The sequence below is a fragment of the Silene latifolia genome, chromosome 3 (assembly GCF_048544455.1).
Source record: "Silene latifolia isolate original U9 population chromosome 3, ASM4854445v1, whole genome shotgun sequence".
NCBI lineage: Eukaryota > Viridiplantae > Streptophyta > Magnoliopsida > Caryophyllales > Caryophyllaceae > Silene > Silene latifolia.
Window position 1 is genome coordinate 92288970 of NC_133528.1, and position 21976 is coordinate 92310945.

Genomic DNA, 21976 nt, shown 5'->3' on the forward strand with positions numbered 1-21976 from the left:
CAAGGACAAATGGTTCACACAACGTGTCACAAGGGCTAATGAACAAGGACAAATAGTTCACACAACGAGTCACATGCACTAATGAACAAGGACAAATGGTTCACACAACGACTCACATTCACTAATAAACAAGGACAAATGGTTCACACAACGAGTCACATGGACTAATGAACAATTACAATTGTTTAACACAACGAGTCACAAAGTCTAATGAACAAGAACATATGGTTCACACAACGAGTCACAAGGGCTAATGAAAAAGGACAAATGGTTCACACAATGAGTCACATGGACTAATGAACAATAACAATTGTTCAACACAACGAGTAACAAAGACTAATGAACATGGACAAATTGTTTACACAACGAGTCACATTCACTAATAAACAAGGACAAATGGTTCACACAACGAGTCACAAGGGCTAATGAACAAAGACAAATGGTTCACACAACGAGTCACATTCACTAATGAAAAAGGACACACAACGAGTCACATAACTAATAAATAAGGACAAATGGCTTACACAACGAGTCAAAAGGACTAATGAACAAGGACCAATGGTTCACACAACGAGTCACATTTACTAATAAACAAGGACAAATGGTTCACACAATGAGTCACAAGAGATAATGAACAAGGACAAAAAGTTCACACAACGAGTCACAAGGACTAATGAACAAGGATAAATGGTTTACACAACGAGTTACAATTACAAATGAACAAGGACAAGTGGTTCATACAACGAGTCACATTGACTAATGAACAATTACAATTTTTTAAAAAAACAAGTCACAAAGACAAATGAACAAGGACAAATGGTTCACACAACGAGTCACAAGGGCTAATGAACAAGGACAAATGGATCACATAACGAGTCACATTCACTAATAAACAAGGACAAGGATAAATGGTTCACACAACGAGTCACATTTACTAATAAACAGGGACAAATGGTTCACACAACGAGTCACATGGACTAATGAAAAATTACAACTGTTTAACATAACGATTCACAAAGACTAATGAACAAGGACAAATGGTTTACACAACGAGTCACATTTACGAATAAACAGGGACAAATGGTTCACACAACGAGTCACATGGACTAATGAACAATTATAATTGTTTAACACAACGAGTCACAAAGACTAATGAACATGGACAAATGGTTCACACAACGAGTCACATTCACTAATAAACAAGGACAAATGGTTCACACAACGAGTCATAAGGGCTAATGAACAAGGACAAATGGTTCACACAACGAGTCACATTCACTAATGAAGAAGGACAATGGTTCACACAACGAGTCACAAGGGCTAATAAACAAGGACAAATGGTTCACACAACGAGTCACATGGATTAATGAACAATTACAATTGTTTAACACAATAAGTCACAAGAACTAATGAACAAGGACAAATGGTTCACACAACGTGTCACAAGGGCTAATGAACAAGGACAAATAGTTCACACAACGAGTCACATGCACTAATGAACAAGGACAAATGGTTCACACAACGACTCACATTCACTAATAAACAAGGACAAATGGTTTACACAACGCGTCACGAGGACTAATGAACAAGGACAACTGGTTCACACAACGAGTCACATTTAAAATAAACTAGGACAAATGGTTCACACAACGAGTCACATTTAAAATAAACAAGACAAATGGTTCACACAACGAGCCACAAGGGCTAATGAACAAGAACAAATGGTTCACACAACGAGTCACATGGACTAATGAACAATTACAATTGTTTAACACAACTTGTCACAAAGACTAATGAACAAGGACAAATGGTTTACACAACGAGTCACATTCACTAATAAATAAGGACAAATGGTTCACACAACGAGTCACATGGACTAATGAACAATTACAATTGTTTAACACAACGAGTCACAAAGACTAATGAACAAGGACATATGGTTCACACAACGAGTCACAAGGGCTAATGAACAAGGACAAATGGTTCACACAATGAGTCACATGGACTAATGAACAATTACAATTGTTCAACACAACGAGTAACAAAGACTAATGAACAAGGACAAATTGTTTACACAACGAGTCATATTCACTAATAACAAGGACAAATGGTTCACACAACGAGTCACAAGGGCTAATGAACAAAGACAAATGGTTCACACAACGAGTCACATTCACTAATGAACAAGGACACACAACGAGTCACATCACTAATAAACAAGGACAAATGGCTTACACAACGAGTCAAAAGGACTAATGAACTAGGACAAATGGTTCACACAACGAGTCACATTTACTAATAAACAAGGACAAATGGTTCACACAATGAGTCACAAGGGTAATGAACAAGGACAAAAAGTTCACACAATGAGTCACAAGGACTAATGAACAAGGACAAATGGTTTACACAACGAGTTACAATTACAAATGAACAAGGACAAGTGGTTTATACAACGAGTCACATTGACTAATGAACAATTACAATTGTTTTAAAAAACAAGTCACAAAGACAAATGAACAAGGACAAATTGTTCACACAACGAGTCACAAGGGCTAATGGACAAGGACAAATGGATCACGCAACGAGTCACATTCACTAATAAACAAGGACAAGGATAAATGGTTCACACAACGAGTCACATTTACTAATAAACAAGGACAAATGGTTCACACAACGAGTCACATGGACTAGTGAAAAATTACAACTGTTTAACATAACGATTCACAAAGACTAATGAACAAGGACAAATGGTTTACACAACGAGTCACATTTACGAATAAACAGGGACAAATGGTTCACACAACGAGTCACATGGACTAATGAACAATTATAATTGTTTAACACAACGAGTCACAAAGACTAATGAACATGGACAAATGGTTCACACAACGAGTCACATTCACTAATAAACGAGGACAAATGGTTCACAGAACGAGTCATAAGGGCTAATGAACAAGGACAAATTGTTCACACAACGAGTCACATTCACTAATGAAGAAGGACAATGGATCACACAACGAGTCACAAGGGCTAATAAACAAGGACAAATGGTTCACACAACGAGTCACATGGACTAATGAACAATAACAATTGTTTAACACAATAAGTCACAAGAACTAATGAACAAGGACAAATGGTTCACACAACGTGTCACAAGGGCTAATGAACAAGGACAAATAGTTCACATAACGAGTCACATGCACTAATGAACAAGGACAAATGGTTCACACAACGACTCACATTCACTAATAAATAAGGACAAATGGTTCACACAACGAGTCACATGGACTAATGAACAATTACAATTGTTTAACACAACGAGTCACAAAGACTAATGAACAAGAACATATGGTTCACACAACGAGTCACAAGGGCTAATGAAAAAGGACAAATGGTTCACACAATGAGTCACATGGACTAATGAACAATAACAATTGTTCAACACAACGAGTAACAAAGACTAATGAACAAGGACAAATTGTTTACACAACGAGTCACATTCACTAATAAACAAGGACAAATGGTTCACACAACGAGTCACAAGGGCTAATGAACAAAGACAAATGGTTCACACAACGAGTCACATTCACTAATGAAAAAGGACACACAACGAGTCACATAACTAATAAACAAGGACAAATGGCTTACACAACGAGTCAAAAGGACTAATGAACAAGGACAAATGGTTCACACAACGAGTCACATTTACTAATAAACAAGGACAAATGGTTCACACAATGAGTCACAAGAGATAATGAACAAGGACAAAAAGTTCACACAACGAGTCACAAGGACTAATGAACAAGGATAAATGGTTTACACAACGAGTTACAATTACAAATGAACAAGGACAAGTGGTTCATACAACGAGTCACATTGACTAATGAACAATTACAATTTTTTAAAAAAACAAGTCACAAAGACAAATGAACAAGGACAAATGGTTCACACAACGAGTCACAAGGGCTAATGAACAAGGACAAATGGATCACATAACGAGTCACATTCACTAATAAACAAGGACAAGGATAAATGGTTCACACAACGAGTCACATTTACTAATAAACAGGGACAAATGGTTCACACAACGAGTCACATGGACTAATGAAAAATTACAACTGTTTAACATAACGATTCACAAAGACTAATGAACAAGGACAAATGGTTTACACAACGAGTCACATTTACGAATAAACAGGGACAAATGGTTCACACAACGAGTCACATGGACTAATGAACAATTATAATTGTTTAACACAACGAGTCACAAAGACTAATGAACATGGACAAATGGTTCACACAACGAGTCACAATCACTAATAAACAAGGACAAATGGTTCACACAACGAGTCACATTCACTAATGAAGAAGGACAATGGTTCAGACAACGAGTCACATGGACTAATGAAAAATTACAATTGTTTAACATAACGAGTCACAAAGACTAATGAACAAGGACAAATGGTTTACACAACGAGTCACATTTACTAATAAACAGGGACAAATGGTTCACACAACGAGTCACATGGACTAATGAACAATTACAATTGTTTAACACAACGAGTCACAAAGACTAATGAACAAGAACATAAGGTTCACACAACGAGTCACAAGGGCTAATGAACAAGGACAAATGGTTCACACAATGAGTCACATGGAATAATGAACAATAACAATTGTTCAACACAACGAGTAACAAAGACTAATGAACAAGGACAAATTGTTTACACAACGAGTCACATTCACTATTAAACAAGGACAAATGGTTCACACAACGAGTCACAAGGGCTAATGAACAAAGACAAATGGTTCATACAACGAGTCACATTCACTAATAAAAAAGGACACACAACGAGTCACATCACTAATAAACAAGGACAAATGGCTTACACAACGAGTCAAAAGGACTAATGAACAAGGACAAATGGTTCACACAACGAGTCACATTTACTAATAAACAAGGACAAATGGTTCACACAATGAGTCACAAGAGATAATGAACAAGGACAAAAAGTTCACACAACGAGTCACAAGGACTAATGAACAAGGACAAATGGTTTACACAATGAGTTACAATTACAAATGAACAAGGACAAGTGGTTCATACAACGAGTCACATTGACTAATGAACAATTACAATTGTTTTAAAAGACAAGTCACAAAGACAAATGAACAAGGACAAATGGTTCACACAACGAGTCACAAGGGCTAATGAACAAGGACAAATGGATCACGCAACGAGTCACATTCACTAATAAACAAGGACAAGGATAAATGGTTCACACAACGAGTCACATTTACTAATAAACAGGGACAAATGGTTCACACAACGAGTCATATGGACTAATGAAAAATTACAAATGTTTAACATAACGATTCACAAAGACTAATGAACAAGGACAAATGGTTTACACAACGAGTCACATTTACGAATAAACAGGGACAAATGGTTCACACAACGAGTAACATGGACTAATGAACAATTATAATTTTAACACAACGAGTCACAAAGACTAATGAACATGGACAAATGGTTCACACAACGAGTCACATTCACTAATAAACAAGGACAAATGGTTCACACAACGAGTCATAAGGGCTAATGAACAAGGACAAATGGTTCACACAACGAGTCACATTCACTAATGAAGAAGGACAATGGTTCACACAACGAGTCACAAGGGCTAATAAACAAGGACAAATGGTTCACACAACGAGTCACATGGACTAATGAACAATTACAATTGTTTAACACAATAAGTCACAAGAACTAATGAACAAGGACAAATGGTTCACACAACGTGTCACAAGGGCTAATGAACAAGGATAAATAGTTCACACAACGAGTCAAATGCACTAATGAACAAGGACAAATGGTTCACACAACGACTCACATTCACTAATAAACAAGGACAAATGGTTTACACAACGCGTCACGACGACTAATGAACAAGGACAACTGGTTCACACAACGAGTCACATTTAAAATAAACAAGGACAAATGGTTCACACAACGAGTCACATTTAAAATAAACAAGGACAAATGGTTCACACAACGAGCCACAAGGGCTAATGAACAAGAACAAATGGTTCACACAACGAGTCACATGGACTAATGAACAATTACAATTGTTTAACACAACTTGTCACAAAGACTAATGAACAAGGACAAATGGTTTACACAACGAGTCACATTCACTAATAAATAAGGACAAATGGTTCACACAACGAGTCACATGGACTAATGAACAATTACAATTGTTTAACACAATGAGTCACAAAGACTAATGAACAAGGACATATGGTTCACACAACGAGTCACAAGGGCTAATGAACAAGGACAAATGGTTCACACAATGAGTCACATGGACTAATGAACAATTACAATTGTTCAACACAACGAGTAACAAAGACTAATGAACAAGGACAAATTGTTTACACAACGAGTCATATTCACTAATAAACAAGGACAAATGGTTCACACAACGAGTCACAAGGGCTAATGAACAAAGACAAATGGTTCACACAACGAGTCACATTCACTAATGAACAAGGACACACAACGAGTCACATCACTAATAAACAAGGACAAATGGCTTACACAACGAGTCAAAAGGACTAATGAACTAGGACAAATGGTTCACACAACGAGTCACATTTACTAATAAACAAGGACAAATGGTTCACACAATGAGTCACAAGGGTAATGAACAAGGACAAAAAGTTCACACAATGAGTCACAAGGACTAATGAACAAGGACAAATGGTTTACACAATGAGTTACAATTACAAATGAACAAGGACAAGTGGTTCATACAACGAGTCACATTGACTAATGAACAATTACAATTGTTTTAAAAGACAAGTCACAAAGACAAATGAACAAGGACAAATGGTTCACACAACGAGTCACAAGGGCTAATGAACAAGGACAAATGGATCACGCAACGAGTCACATTCACTAATAAACAAGGACAAGGATAAATGGTTCACACAACGAGTCACATTTACTAATAAACAGGGACAAATGGTTCACACAACGAGTCATATGGACTAATGAAAAATTACAAATGTTTAACATAACGATTCACAAAGACTAATGAACAAGGACAAATGGTTTACACAACGAGTCACATTTACGAATAAACAGGGACAAATGGTTCACACAACGAGTAACATGGACTAATGAACAATTATAATTTTAACACAACGAGTCACAAAGACTAATGAACATGGACAAATGGTTCACACAACGAGTCACATTCACTAATAAACAAGGACAAATGGTTCACACAACGAGTCATAAGGGCTAATGAACAAGGACAAATGGTTCACACAACGAGTCACATTCACTAATGAAGAAGGACAATGGTTCACACAACGAGTCACAAGGGCTAATAAACAAGGACAAATGGTTCACACAACGAGTCACATGGACTAATGAACAATTACAATTGTTTAACACAATAAGTCACAAGAACTAATGAACAAGGACAAATGGTTCACACAACGTGTCACAAGGGCTAATGAACAAGGATAAATAGTTCACACAACGAGTCACATGCACTAATGAACAAGGACAAATGGTTCACACAACGACTCACATTCACTAATAAACAAGGACAAATGGTTTACACAACGCGTCACGAGGACTAATGAACAAGGACAACTGGTTCACACAACGAGTCACATTTAAAATAAACAAGGACAAATGGTTCACACAACGAGTCACATTTAAAATAAACAAGGACAAATGGTTCACACAACGAGCCACAAGGGCTAATGAACAAGAACAAATGGTTCACACAACGAGTCACATGGACTAATGAACAATTACAATTGTTTAACACAACTTGTCACAAAGACTAATGAACAAGGACAAATGGTTTACACAACGAGTCACATTCACTAATAAATAAGGACAAATGGTTCACACAACGAGTCACATGGACTAATGAACAATTACAATTGTTTAACACAACGAGTCACAAAGACTAATGAACAAGGACATATGGTTCACACAACGAGTCACAAGGGCTAATGAACAAGGACAAATGGTTCACACAATGAGTCACATGGACTAATGAACAATTACAATTGTTCAACACAACGAGTAACAAAGACTAATGAACAAGGACAAATTGTTTACACAACGAGTCATATTCACTAATAAACAAGGACAAATGGTTCACACAACGAGTCACAAGGGCTAATGAACAAAGACAAATGGTTCACACAACGAGTCACATTCACTAATGAACAAGGACACACAACGAGTCACATCACTAATAAACAAGGACAAATGGCTTACACAACGAGTCAAAAGGACTAATGAACTAGGACAAATGGTTCACACAACGAGTCACATTTACTAATAAACAAGGACAAATGGTTCACACAATGAGTCACAAGGGTAATGAACAAGGACAAAAAGTTCACACAATGAGTCACAAGGACTAATGAACAAGGACAAATGGTTTACACAACAAGTTACAATTACAAATGAACAAGGACAAGTGGTTCATACAACGAGTCACATTGACTAATGAACAATTACAATTGTTTTAAAAAACAAGTCACAAAGACAAATGAACAAGGACAAATTGTTCACACAACGAGTCACAAGGGCTAATGGACAAGGACAAATGGATCACGCAACGAGTCACATTCACTAATAAACAAGGACAAGGATAAATGGTTCACACAACGAGTCACATTTACTAATAAACAAGGACAAATGGTTCACACAACGAGTCACATGGACTAGTGAAAAATTACAACTGTTTAACATAACGATTCACAAAGACTAATGAACAAGGACAAATGGTTTACACAACGAGTCACATTTACGAATAAACAGGGACAAATGGTTCACACAACGTGATGCGAATGCGAATCAAGATATTGATCAAACTAATGATTCGAAGTTGGTTAATGAGCTGGACGAATTGGTCGTGAACACTCACGATAATGGCCTAATGTTGGTTCGTAATTTTCAGCCCTTACGCTCCAATGATCCTTCCTTTGTTAGTTTGCTAAATGTGGAATATGGGAACTGATGGGGAGCACACCAAGGCACCCGCTGCACGCACACCAAGGAGGGAAATCCCACGCACGCACACCAAGGAGGACGAAATCCATTGCTTGTTTTCTTTATTTTTCAAAGCAACTTTTCCTTGTTTTCTTGCATGTTTCCTTGTGGAGACAACTTTTCCTTGTTTTCTTGCATGTTTCCTTGTGGAGACAACTTTTCCTTGTTTTCTTGCATGTTTCCTTGTGGAGACAACTTTTCCTTGTTTTCTTGCATGTTTCCTTGTGGAGACAACTTTTCCATGTTTTCTTGCTTGTTTAAATGTTAGCCATTGGATGTATTTTGGATGGTTAAGATTAGAAGGACTTGGGCTATAAGTAAGCCAAGTTCCCAAGTGTAATTTTCAGAAAATTCATAACAAAACACTTGTGTTAAAATCGTTTCTTGTTTGGAAACAAAACTGGTTTGGTTGAAACGCGATTTCGATTAAACTTTCGAGTTGTTGATCAATAGGTCTTGGTCTCACTCACCTTGATCAAGTAATAGGTCTTACTTGTTCAAACACTATCCTTTTATTTACAAAATTCAGAACGGGTCGTACCTAGTACGTTCGGTTCGCCAAAAACAGTCCATCAATTTTACTCTTTTTGTTCTCGAAATTAAACAGTTACAAGTCTGCGCGTACCTAGTACGAACAGTCCACCGTCTTGTCCAAATCGTTTTTATTTCCGCTGCCCAATTCGTATCATTTGTGGTATCGAGCTTGGCTCTTGATCCTTGTTTAACTATGTCGGTGGATTTCAACAATCCAGAATTCATTCATCAATTACGGGAAGCCTTGAAGCATGCTCGTGAAACTGATGAGCGTTGGCAACCTAGAAGAGGAGAACGAATTGTTGATGCATTCAAAGCGAGTGATCTTCCTGAATTCGTTGGAGGGGCTGATCCCGAGGCCTACTTGGAGTGGGAACGGAAAATCGATCGTTTGTTCGATTTCAAAGACTTGGATGATGATAAGAGGTGTGGGTTTGCAATTCTGAAATTGAGCAAAGGAGCATCGCTGTGGTATGAGGCGATGAAGGCTAAGAGGGTCCGAGAAGGCAAAGAGAAAATTGATTCTTGGGTATCCCTGAAACGCAAACTACGGAAAAGGTATGTACCATCGACCCATAGGCTGTCTACTTATCGCAAAATTGCTGATTTTAGACAAGGCAAATTGAGTGTTAGCGAGTATTTAGATGAATTTCAGAATCTTGCTATTATGGGTGAATTGGAAGAAATAGAGGAACAAAAAATTGCTCGATTTTTGCGTGGTTTAAATTATAACATTGCTAGCACGGTTGAGTTATACCAATATTCTGATTTTGATACTTTGTGTAGTCTTTGTTTGAAAGTCGAATCCCAAGGGAAAACTAAGTATGGGAGTGGGTCGAATTCAGAATCGAGTAAGCCTAAAACGTGGTCTAAACCCGAGTTTAAATCTGTCGGTACCCCAAACAACCAGGCCGTGTCTAACACCTCGACTGGCAACCCTAAAAACACCGCTGGTCAGTCCTCTAAACCCCCGGGAAAAGAGACTAGTTTGGCTAAGGTTCGATGCTTTAAGTGTCAAGGATTCGGTCATTATCAAAGTGCATGTCCTAATCAACGAGTTGTGACCTTAAGAGAAGCCTTTGAGTGTCGGGATGAATTGTTGGCCGAGGAAGAACAAATGGATGAGTTTCTGATTTCTAATGATAATGAGGAAGGGGAAGAAGAAGTAGAGGGTTATGAGGCACCTAATGTCAATACTAATTTGGTTTTGCGAACTTTGAAAATTGATTCTAAACCAATTGAGTCGGGACAACGGAACCAACTGTTTCATACTAATTGTAAGGTGAATAATAGATGGGTAAGTCTAATTATCGATGGGGGAAGTTGTACTAACGTTGCCTCTACTGAAATGGTGTCTAAGTTGGGTCTTAAGACCACAAAACATCCCCATCCTTATGCTTTGCATTGGCTAGATAACGGTAGTAGTGTCAAAGTTACTAAACAGGCCCGTGTGAATTTAGCAATGGGTTCGTATGTTGATGAGGTTTTGTGTGACGTTATACCCATGGATGCTTGTCATATCTTGTTGGGTCGACCTTGGCAATTTGATCGTGATGTGTTACATCGGGGAAAGTGTAATGAATATGAATTGAAAGATAAGGGAAAACGAATTGTGCTCAAGCCTTTATCACCTCAAAACAGCCGTGTTGCTGCCACAAACACGGTTCCCAAGGCTGGTATATCGTTGTTGATTGGAAAACGGGATGTGGAGCGAGCTATTGATGGTGGTGAACGGGTTTTCTTACTGGTTGCTAAAGAGAATTCGAGTTCTAATGTTGTTTTGCAGGAAAATGACCAAGTTGAAAAACTCCTTACGGAGTTTAGTGATGTATTTCCCGATGAGCTACCGGCTGGTTTGCCTCCTATTCGGGGCATTGAACATCAAATTGACCTTATTCCGGGCTCATCTCTCCCGAATAAGGCTGCTTATCGTTGTAATCCCAAAGAAACAAAGGAACTCCAAAAGCAAATCGATGAATTGATGGCTAGGGGCTATGTTCGTGAAAGCATAAGTCCTTGTCTTTGTCACGGTACTACTTGTGCCAAAGAAAGATGGGTCGTGGAGGATGTGTGTTGATAGTCGTGCCGTGAATAATATAACAATCAAATACCGCTTCCCAATTCCAAGACTCGATGATATGCTTGACGAGCTTCATGGTTCGGTCATCTTCTCAAAAATCGACCTTAGAAGTGGTTACCATCAGATTCGAATGCGTGAAGGTGATGAATGGAAGACGGCTTTCAAAACGAAGCATGGGTTATATGAATGGACCGTTATGCCATTCGGTCTTACCAATGCTCCAAGTACCTTCATGAGATTGATGAATGAGGTACTTAAATCTTTCTTGGGCAGATTTGTTGTGGTTTATCTTGATGATATATTGGTGTATAGCAGGAGCATAGATGATCATTTTGAACATTTGAGGCAAGTGTTCGAAACATTGCGAAGTCAGAAACTTTATGGGAAGCGTGAGAAGTGCTCTTTTCTTGTGGAGAGCGTAATTTTCTTAGGATACGTGGTGTCCAAGGATGGTGTCTCGGTTGATCAATCAAAAATCGAAGCGATTCGATCATGGCCAGAACCTAAAACCGTTAGTGAGGTACGATCTTTTCATGGGCTTGCTTCATTTTATCGTCGATTTATTCAAAATTTCAGTACCATAACCAGCCCTATAACGGAGTGTTTGAAGAAAGGGAGTTTTAATTGGGGCGGGGCTGCCAAGCAAGCTTTTGAAACGATTAAGGATCGGTTGTGTACCGCTCCTATCTTGGCTTTACCCGACTTTACTCAACCTTTCGAGGTAGAGTGTGATGCTAGTGGCGTAGGAATAGGGGCTGTTTTGATTCAGGGGAATCGTCCTATTGCCTACTTCTCGGAGAAATTGGGTGGGGCTCGATTGAATTATTGCACTTATGATAAGGAATTTTATGCTATTGTGCGGGCTCTTGATCATTGGAGTCACTACCTTCGTCCTAACCATTTTATATTGCATTCCGACCACGAATCCTTGAAATATATTAATGGGCCGCAGAAGTTGAATCTTAGGCACGCAAAATGGGTGGAATTTTTACAATCATTTCACTTTTCATCCAAATATAAAAATGGGAAGAGTAATGTTGTAGCCGATGCTTTGTCTCGTCGGTATACCTTGCTGTCCACACTTGATGTCCGTCTTTTGGGCTTTGAAACTTTGAAGGATTACTATGGTGAAGATGGAGATTTTGGTGCTATATATCTTGAGTGCAAATCAGGAACTAAGGGAGAGTATTTGATTCAAAACGATTTTCTTTTTAAAGGAAATCGACTTTGTGTTCCTAAGCATCCGATTCGGGAACTACTTGTAAGGGAGGCTCACGGTGGAGGGCTAGCTGGTCACTTCGGAATGGCTAAGACCGTGGAGATCTTGAAAGAGCATTTCTTATGGCCACGATTGCAAAAAGATGTTCACAATATCGTGGGTAAGTGTGTTACTTGTCAAGTTTCGAAGAGCAAGTTCAAACCAGGTGAATATACTCCTTTGCCAATTCCGGCCAGGCCTTGGGACGATGTTTCTATGGACTTCATTGTTGCTTTGCCACGCACTCAACGTGGGAAGGATGCTATTATGGTGGTGGTTGATCGTTTTTCCAAGATGGCTCATTTTGTTGCTTGTCATAAAACCGATGATGCTTCTAACGTGGCTGATTTGTACTATCGGGAAATTGTGAGGTTACATGGCATTCCAAAGACTATTGTGTCGGATCGGGATTCTAAATTCTTGAGCTATTTTTGGAATACATTGTGGAGGAAAGTGGGTACAAAGTTCTTTGTTTAGTACCTCTCACCATCCTCAAACCGATGGGCAAACCGAAGTCACAAATCGAACTTTGGGAACTTTGTTGCGTGGGCTTGTGAGCAAGACACAAAAGGATTGGGATCTCAAACTTTCTCATGCCGAATTTGCTTATAATAGGTCGCCTACTCATGCTACGGGTCATTCACCGTTTGAAGTTGTATACGGTATTAATCCTTATCTTCCTTTGGATTTAATTCCGTTGCCTAAAGATGAATTGGTGCATAAAGATGCCGAGTCCAAGTTGAAAGCAATGTTGAAACTCCACGAGCAAGTCCGGGCCAGAATTGAAGCCGTGAATGCAGCCTATAAACGGAAGTCAAGCAAGAATAAGAAGCCAAGGGTGTTCGAGGTTGGAGACTTGGTTTGGGTGCATTTGAGAAAGGAGCGATTTCAAGCAAACGGAAGAATAAACTCATGCCTAGAGCGGAAGGTCCTTATAAAATTGTGGGGCGAGTCAACAACAATGCTTACAAAGTTGAACTTCCGGGTGATTATGGTGTTCACGCCACTTTTAATGTTGGTGATCTCTCTCCTTACTTGGATGACGATGGCCTAGCTGAATTGAGGTCAATTCCTTTTCAAGGGGGAGGGGATGATGCGAATGCGAATCAAGATATTGATCAAACTAATGATTCGAAGTTGGTTAATGAGTGGATTTAATTGGTCGTGAACACTCACGATAATGGCCTAATGTTGGTTCGTAATTTTCAGCCCTTACGCTCCAATGATCCTTCCTTTGTTAGTTTGCTAAATGTGGAATATGGGAACTGATGGGGAGCACACCAAGGCACCCGCTGCACGCACACCAAGGAGGACGAAATCCCGCTGCACGCACACCAAGGAGGACGAAATCCATTTGCTTGTTTTCTTTATTTTTCAGCAACTTTTCCTTGTTTTCTTGCATGTTTCCTTGTGGAGACAACTTTTCCTTGTTTTCTTGCATGTTTCCTTGTGGAGACAACTTTTCCTTGTTTTCTTGCATGTTTCCTTGTGGAGACAACTTTTCCTTGTTTTCTTGCATGTTTCCTTGTGGAGACAACTTTTCCATGTTTTCTTGCTTGTTTAAATGTTAGCCATTGGATGTATTTTGGATGGTTAAGATTAGAAGGACTTGGGCTATAAGTAAGCCAAGTTCCCAAGTGTAATTTTCAGAAAATTCATAACAAAACACTTGTGTTAAAATCGTTTCTTGTTTGGAAACAAAACTGGTTTGGTTGAAACGCGATTTCGATTAAACTTTCGAGTTGTTGATCAATAGGTCTTGGTCTCACTCACCTTGATCAAGTAATAGGTCTTACTTGTTCAAACACTATCCTTTTATTTACAAAATTCAGAACGGGTCGTACCTAGTACGTTCGGTTCGCCAAAAACAGTCCATCAATTTTACTCTTTTTGTTCTCGAAATTAAACAATTACAAGTCTGCGCGTACCTAGTACGAACAGTCCACCGTACTGTCCAAATCGTTTTTATTTCCGCTGCCCAATTCGTATCACAACGAGTCACATGGACTAATGAACAATTATAATTGTTTAACACAACGAGTCACAAAGACTAATGAACATGGACAAATGGTTCACACAACGAGTCACATTCACTAATAAACGAGGACAAATGGTTCGTAACGAGTCATAAGGGCTAATGAACAAGGACAAATTGTTCACACAACGAGTCACATTCACTAATGAAGAAGGACAATGGATCACACAACGAGTCACAAGGGCTAATAAACAAGGACAAATGGTTCACACAACGAGTCACATGGACTAATGAACAATAACAATTGTTTAACACAATAAGTCGCAAGAACTAATGAACAAGGACAAATGGTTCACACAACGTGTCACAAGGGCTAATGAACAAGGACAAATAGTTCACATAACGAGTCACATGCACTAATGAACAAGGACAAATGGTTCACACAACGACTCACATTCACTAATAAATAAGGACAAATGGTTCACACAACGAGTCACATGGACTAATGAACAATTACAATTGTTTAACACAACGAGTCACAAAGACTAATGAACAAGAACATATGGTTCACACAACGAGTCACAAGGGCTAATGAAAAAGGACAAATGGTTCACACAATGAGTCACATGGACTAATGAACAATAACAATTGTTCAACACAACGAGTAACAAAGACTAATGAACAAGGACAAATTGTTTACACAACGAGTCACATTCACTAATAAACAAGGACAAATGGTTCACACAACGAGTCACAAGGGCTAATGAACAAAGACAAATGGTTCACACAACGAGTCACATTCACTAATGAAAAAGGACACACAACGAGTCACATAACTAATAAACAAGGACAAATGGCTTACACAACGAGTCAAAAGGACTAATGAACAAGGACAAATGGTTCACACAACGAGTCACATTTACTAATAAACAAGGACAAATGGTTCACACAATGAGTCACAAGAGATAATGAACAAGGACAAAAAGTTCACACAACGAGTCACAAGGACTAATGAACAACGATAAATGGTTTACACAACGAGTTACAATTACAAATGAACAAGGACAAGTGGTTCATACAACGAGTCACATTGACTAATGAACAATTACAATTTTTTAAAAAAACAAGTCACAAAGACAAATGAACAAGGACAAATGGTTCACACAACGAGTCACAAGGGCTAATGAACAAGGACAAATGGATCACATAACGAGTCACATTCACTAATAAACAAGGACAAGGATAAATGGTTCACACAACGAGTCACATTTACTAATAAACAGGGACAAATGGTTCACACAACGAGTCACATGGACTAATGAAAAATTACAACTGTTTAACATAACGATTCACAAAGACTAATGAACAAGGACAAATGGTTTACACAACGAGTCACATTTACGAATAAACAGGGACAAATGGTTCACACAACGAGTCACATGGACTAATGAACAATTATAATTGTTTAACACAACGAGTCACAAAGACTAATGAACATGGACAAATGGTTCACACAACGAGTCACAATCACTAATAAACAAGGACAAATGGTTCACACAACGAGTCACATTCACTAATGAAGAAGGACAATGGTTCAGACAACGAGTCACATGGACTAATGAAAAATTACAATTGTTTAACATAACGAGTCACAAAGACTAATGAACAAGGACAAATGGTTTACACAACGAGTCACATTTACTAATAAACAGGGACAAATGGTTCACACAACGAGTCACATGGACTAATGAACAATTACAATTGTTTAACACAACGAGTCACAAAGACTAATGAACAAGAACATAAGGTTCACACAACGAGTCACAAGGGCTAATGAACAAGGACAAATGGTTCACACAATGAGTCACATGGAATAATAAACAATAACAATTGTTCAACACAACGAGTAACAAAAACTAATGAACAAGGACAAATTGTTTACACAACGAGTCACATTCACTAATAAACAAGGACAAATGGTTCACACAACGAGTCACAAGGGCTAATGAACAAAGACAAATGGTTCATACAACGAGTCACATTCACTAATAAAAAAGGACACACAACGAGTCACATCACTAATAAACAAGGACAAATGGCTTACACAACGAGTCAAAAGGACTAATGAACAAGGACAAATGGTTCACACAACGAGTCACATTTACTAATAAACAAGGACAAATGGTTCACACAATGAGTCACAAGAGATAATGAACAAGGACAAAAAGTTCACACAACGAGTCACAAGGACTAATGAACAAGGACAAATGGTTTACACAATGAGTTACAATTACAAATGAACAAGGACAAGTGGTTCATACAACGAGTCACATTGACTAATGAACAATTACAATTGTTTTAAAAGACAAGTCACAAAGACAAATGAACAAGGACAAATGGTTCACACAACGAGTCACAAGGGCTAATGAACAAGGACAAATGGATCACGCAACGAGTCACATTCACTAATAAACAAGGACAAGGATAAATGGTTCACACAACGAGTCACATTTACTAATAAACAGGGACAAATGGTTCACACAACGAGTCATATGGACTAATGAAAAATTACAAATGTTTAACATAACGATTCACAAAGACTAATGAACAAGGACAAATGGTTTACACAACGAGTCACATTTACGAATAAACAGGGACAAATGGTTCACACAACGAGTAACATGGACTAATGAACAATTATAATTGTTTAACACAACGAGTCACAAAGACTAATGAACATGGACAAATGGTTCACACAACGAGTCACATTCACTAATAAACAAGGACAAATGGTTCACACAACGAGTCATAAGGGCTAATGAACAAGGACAAATGGTTCACACAACGAGTCACATTCACTAATGAAGAAGGACAATGGTTCACACAACGAGTCACAAGGGCTAATAAACAAGGACAAATGGTTCACACAACGAGTCACATGGACTAATGAACAATTACAATTGTTTAACACAATAAGTCACAAGAACTAATGAACAAGGACAAATGGTTCACACAACGTGTCACAAGGGCTAATGAACAAGGATAAATAGTTCACACAACGAGTCACATGCACTAATGAACAAGGACAAATGGTTCACACAACGACTCACATTCACTAATAAACAAGGACAAATGGTTTACACAACGCGTCACGAGGACTAATGAACAAGGACAACTGGTTCACACAACGATTCACATTTAAAATAAACAAGGACAAATGGTTCACACAACGAGTCACATTTAAAATAAACAAGGACAAATGGTTCACACAACGAGCCACAAGGGCTAATGAACAAGAACAAATGGTTCACACAACGAGTCACATGGACTAATGAACAATTACAATTGTTTAACACAACTTGTCACAAAGACTAATGAACAAGGACAAATGGTTTACACAACGAGTCACATTCACTAATAAATAAGGACAAATGGTTCACACAACGAGTCACATGGACTAATGAACAATTACAATTGTTTAACACAACGAGTCACAAAGACTAATGAACAAGGACATATGGTTCACACAACGAGTCACAAGGGCTAATGAACAAGGACAAATGGTTCACACAATGAGTCACATGGACTAATGAACAATTACAATTGTTCAACACAACGAGTAACAAAGACTAATGAACAAGGACAAATTGTTTACACAACGAGTCACATTCACTAATAAACAAGGACAAATGGTTCACACAACGAGTCACAAGGGCTAATGAACAAAGACAAATGGTTCACACAACGAGTCACATTCACTAATGAACAAGGACACACAACGAGTCACATCACTAATAAACAAGGACAAATGGCTTACACAACGAGTCAAAAGGACTAATGAACTAGGACAAATGGTTCACACAACGAGTCACATTTACTAATAAACAAGGACAAATGGTTCACACAATGAGTCACAAGGGTAATGAACAAGGACAAAAAGTTCACACAATGAGTCACAAGGACTAATGAACAAGGACAAATGGTTTACACAACGAGTTACAATTACAAATGAACAAGGACAAGTGGTTCATACAACGAGTCACATTGACTAATGAACAATTACAATTGTTTTAAAAAACAAGTCACAAAGACAAATGAACAAGGACAAATGGTTCACACAACGAGTCACAAGGGCTAATGAACAAGGACAAATGGATCACGCAACGAGTCACATTCACTAATAAACAAGGACAAGGATAAATGGTTCACACAACGAGTCACATTTACTAATAAACAGGGACAAATGGTTCACACAACGAGTCACATGGACTAATGAAAAATTACAACTGTTTAACATAACGATTCACAAAGACTAATGAACAAGGACAAATGGTTTACACAACGAGTCACATTTACGAATAAACAGGGACAAATGGTTCACACAACGAGTCACATGGACTAATGAACAATTATAATTGTTTAACACAACGAGTCACAAAGACTAATGAACATGGACAAATGGTTCACACAACGAGTCACATTCACTAATAAACAAGGACAAATGGTTCACACAACGAGTCATAAGGGCTAATGAACAAGGACAAATGGTTCACACAACGAGTCACATTCACTAATGAAGAAGGACAATGGTTCACACAACGAGTCACAAGGGCTAATAAACAAGGACAAATGGTTCACACAACGAGTCACATGGACTAATGACCAATTACAATTGTTTAACACAATAAGTCACAAGAACTAATGAACAAGGACAAATGGTTCACACAACGTGTCACAAGGGCTAATGAACAAGGATAAATAGTTCACACAACGAGTCACATGCACTAATGAACAAGGACAAATGGTTCACACAACGACTCACATTCACTAATAAACAAGGACAAATGGTTTACACAACGCGTCACGAGGACTAATGAACAAGGACAACTGGTTCACACAACGAGTCACATTTAAAATAAACAAGGACAAATGGTTCACACAACGAGTCACATTTAAAATAAACAAGGACAAATGGTTCACACAACGAGCCACAAGGGCTAATGAACAAGAACAAATGGTTCACACAACGAGTCACATGGACTAATGAACAATTACAATTGTTTAACACAATTTGTCACAAAGACTAATGAACAAGGACAAATGGTTTACACAACGAGTCACATTCACTAATAAATAAGGACAAATGGTTCACACAACGAGTCACATGGACTAATGAACAATTACAATTGTTTAACACAACGAGTCACAAAGACTAATGAACAAGGACATATGGTTCACACAACGAGTCACAAGGGCTAATGAACAAGGACAAATGGTTCACACAATGAGTCACATGGACTAATGAACAATTACAATTGTTCAACACAACGAGTAACAAAGACTAATGAACAAGGACAAATTGTTTACACAACGAGTCACATTCACTAATAAACAAGGACAAATGGTTCACAAAACGAGTCACAAGGGCTAATGAACAAAGACAAATGGTTCACACAACGAGTCACATTCACTAATGAACAAGGACACACAACGAGTCACATCACTAATAAACAAGGACAAATGGCTTACACAACGAGTCAAAAGGACTAATGAACTAGGACAAATGGTTCACACAACGAGTCACATTTACTAATAAACAAGGACAAATGGTTCACACAATGAGTCACAAGGGTAATGAACAAGGACAAAAAGTTCACACAATGAGTTACAATTACAAATGAACAAGGACAAATAGTTCATACAACGAGTCACATGGACTACTGAACAATTACAATTGTTTAAAAAAACAAGTAACAAAGACCAATGAACAAGGACAAATGGTTCACACAACGAGTCACAAGGGCTAATGAACAAGGACAAATGGATCACGCAACGAGTCACATTCACTAATAAACAAGGACAAGGATAAATGGTTCACACAACGAGTCACATTTACTAATAAACAGGGACAAATGGTTCACACAACGAGTCACATGGACTAATGAAAAATTACAACTGTTTAACATAACGATTCACAAAGACTAATGAACAAGGACAAATGGTTTACACAACGAGTCACATTTACGAATAAACAGGGACAAATGGTTCACACAACGAGTCACATGGACTAATGAACAATTATAATTGTTTAACACAACGAGTCACAAAGACTAATGAACATGGACAAATGGTTCACACAACGAGTCACATTCACTAATAAACAAGGACAAATGGTTCACACAACGAGTCATAAGGGCTAATGAACAAGGACAAATGGTTCACACAACGAGTCACATTCACTAATGAAGAAGGACAATGGTTCACACAACGAGTCACAAGGGCTAATAAACAAGGACAAATGGTTCACACAACGAGTCACATGGACTAATGACCAATTACAATTGTTTAACACAATAAGTCACAAGAACTAATGAACAAGGACAAATGGTTCACACAACGTGTCACAAGGGCTAATGAACAAGGATAAATAGTTCACACAACGAGTCACATGCACTAATGAACAAGGACAAATGGTTCACACAACGACTCACATTCACTAATAAACAAGGACAAATGGTTTACACAACGCGTCACGAGGACTAATGAACAAGGACAACTGGTTCACACAACGAGTCACATTTAAAATAAACAAGGACAAATGGTTCACACAACGAGTCACATTTAAAATAAACAAGGACAAATGGTTCACACAACGAGCCACAAGGGCTAATGAACAAGAACAAATGGTTCACACAACGAGTCACATGGACTAATGAACAATTACAATTGTTTAACACAACTTGTCACAAAGACTAATGAACAAGGACAAATGGTTTACACAACGAGTCACATTCACTAATAAATAAGGACAAATGGTTCACACAACGAGTCACATGGACTAATGAACAATTACAATTGTTTAACACAACGAGTCACAAAGACTAATGAACAAGGACATATGGTTCACACAACGAGTCACAAGGGCTAATGAACAAGGACAAATGGTTCACACAATGAGTCACATGGACTAATGAACAATTACAATTGTTCAACACAACGAGTAACAAAGACTAATGAACAAGGACAAATTGTTTACAC

At 38.1% G+C, this 21976-nt stretch overlaps 1 protein-coding gene across 1 annotated transcript; it reads left to right on the forward strand.

Annotated features, from left to right (window-relative positions):
- The first annotated feature begins 9818 nt into the window (after positions 1-9818).
- Positions 9819-11702, forward strand: LOC141649338 (uncharacterized). Its single transcript, XM_074458031.1, has one exon. The coding sequence runs from the start codon at positions 9819-9821 to the stop codon at positions 11700-11702; it is 1884 nt and encodes a 627-aa protein (XP_074314132.1).
- The last annotated feature ends 10274 nt before the right edge of the window (positions 11703-21976 follow it).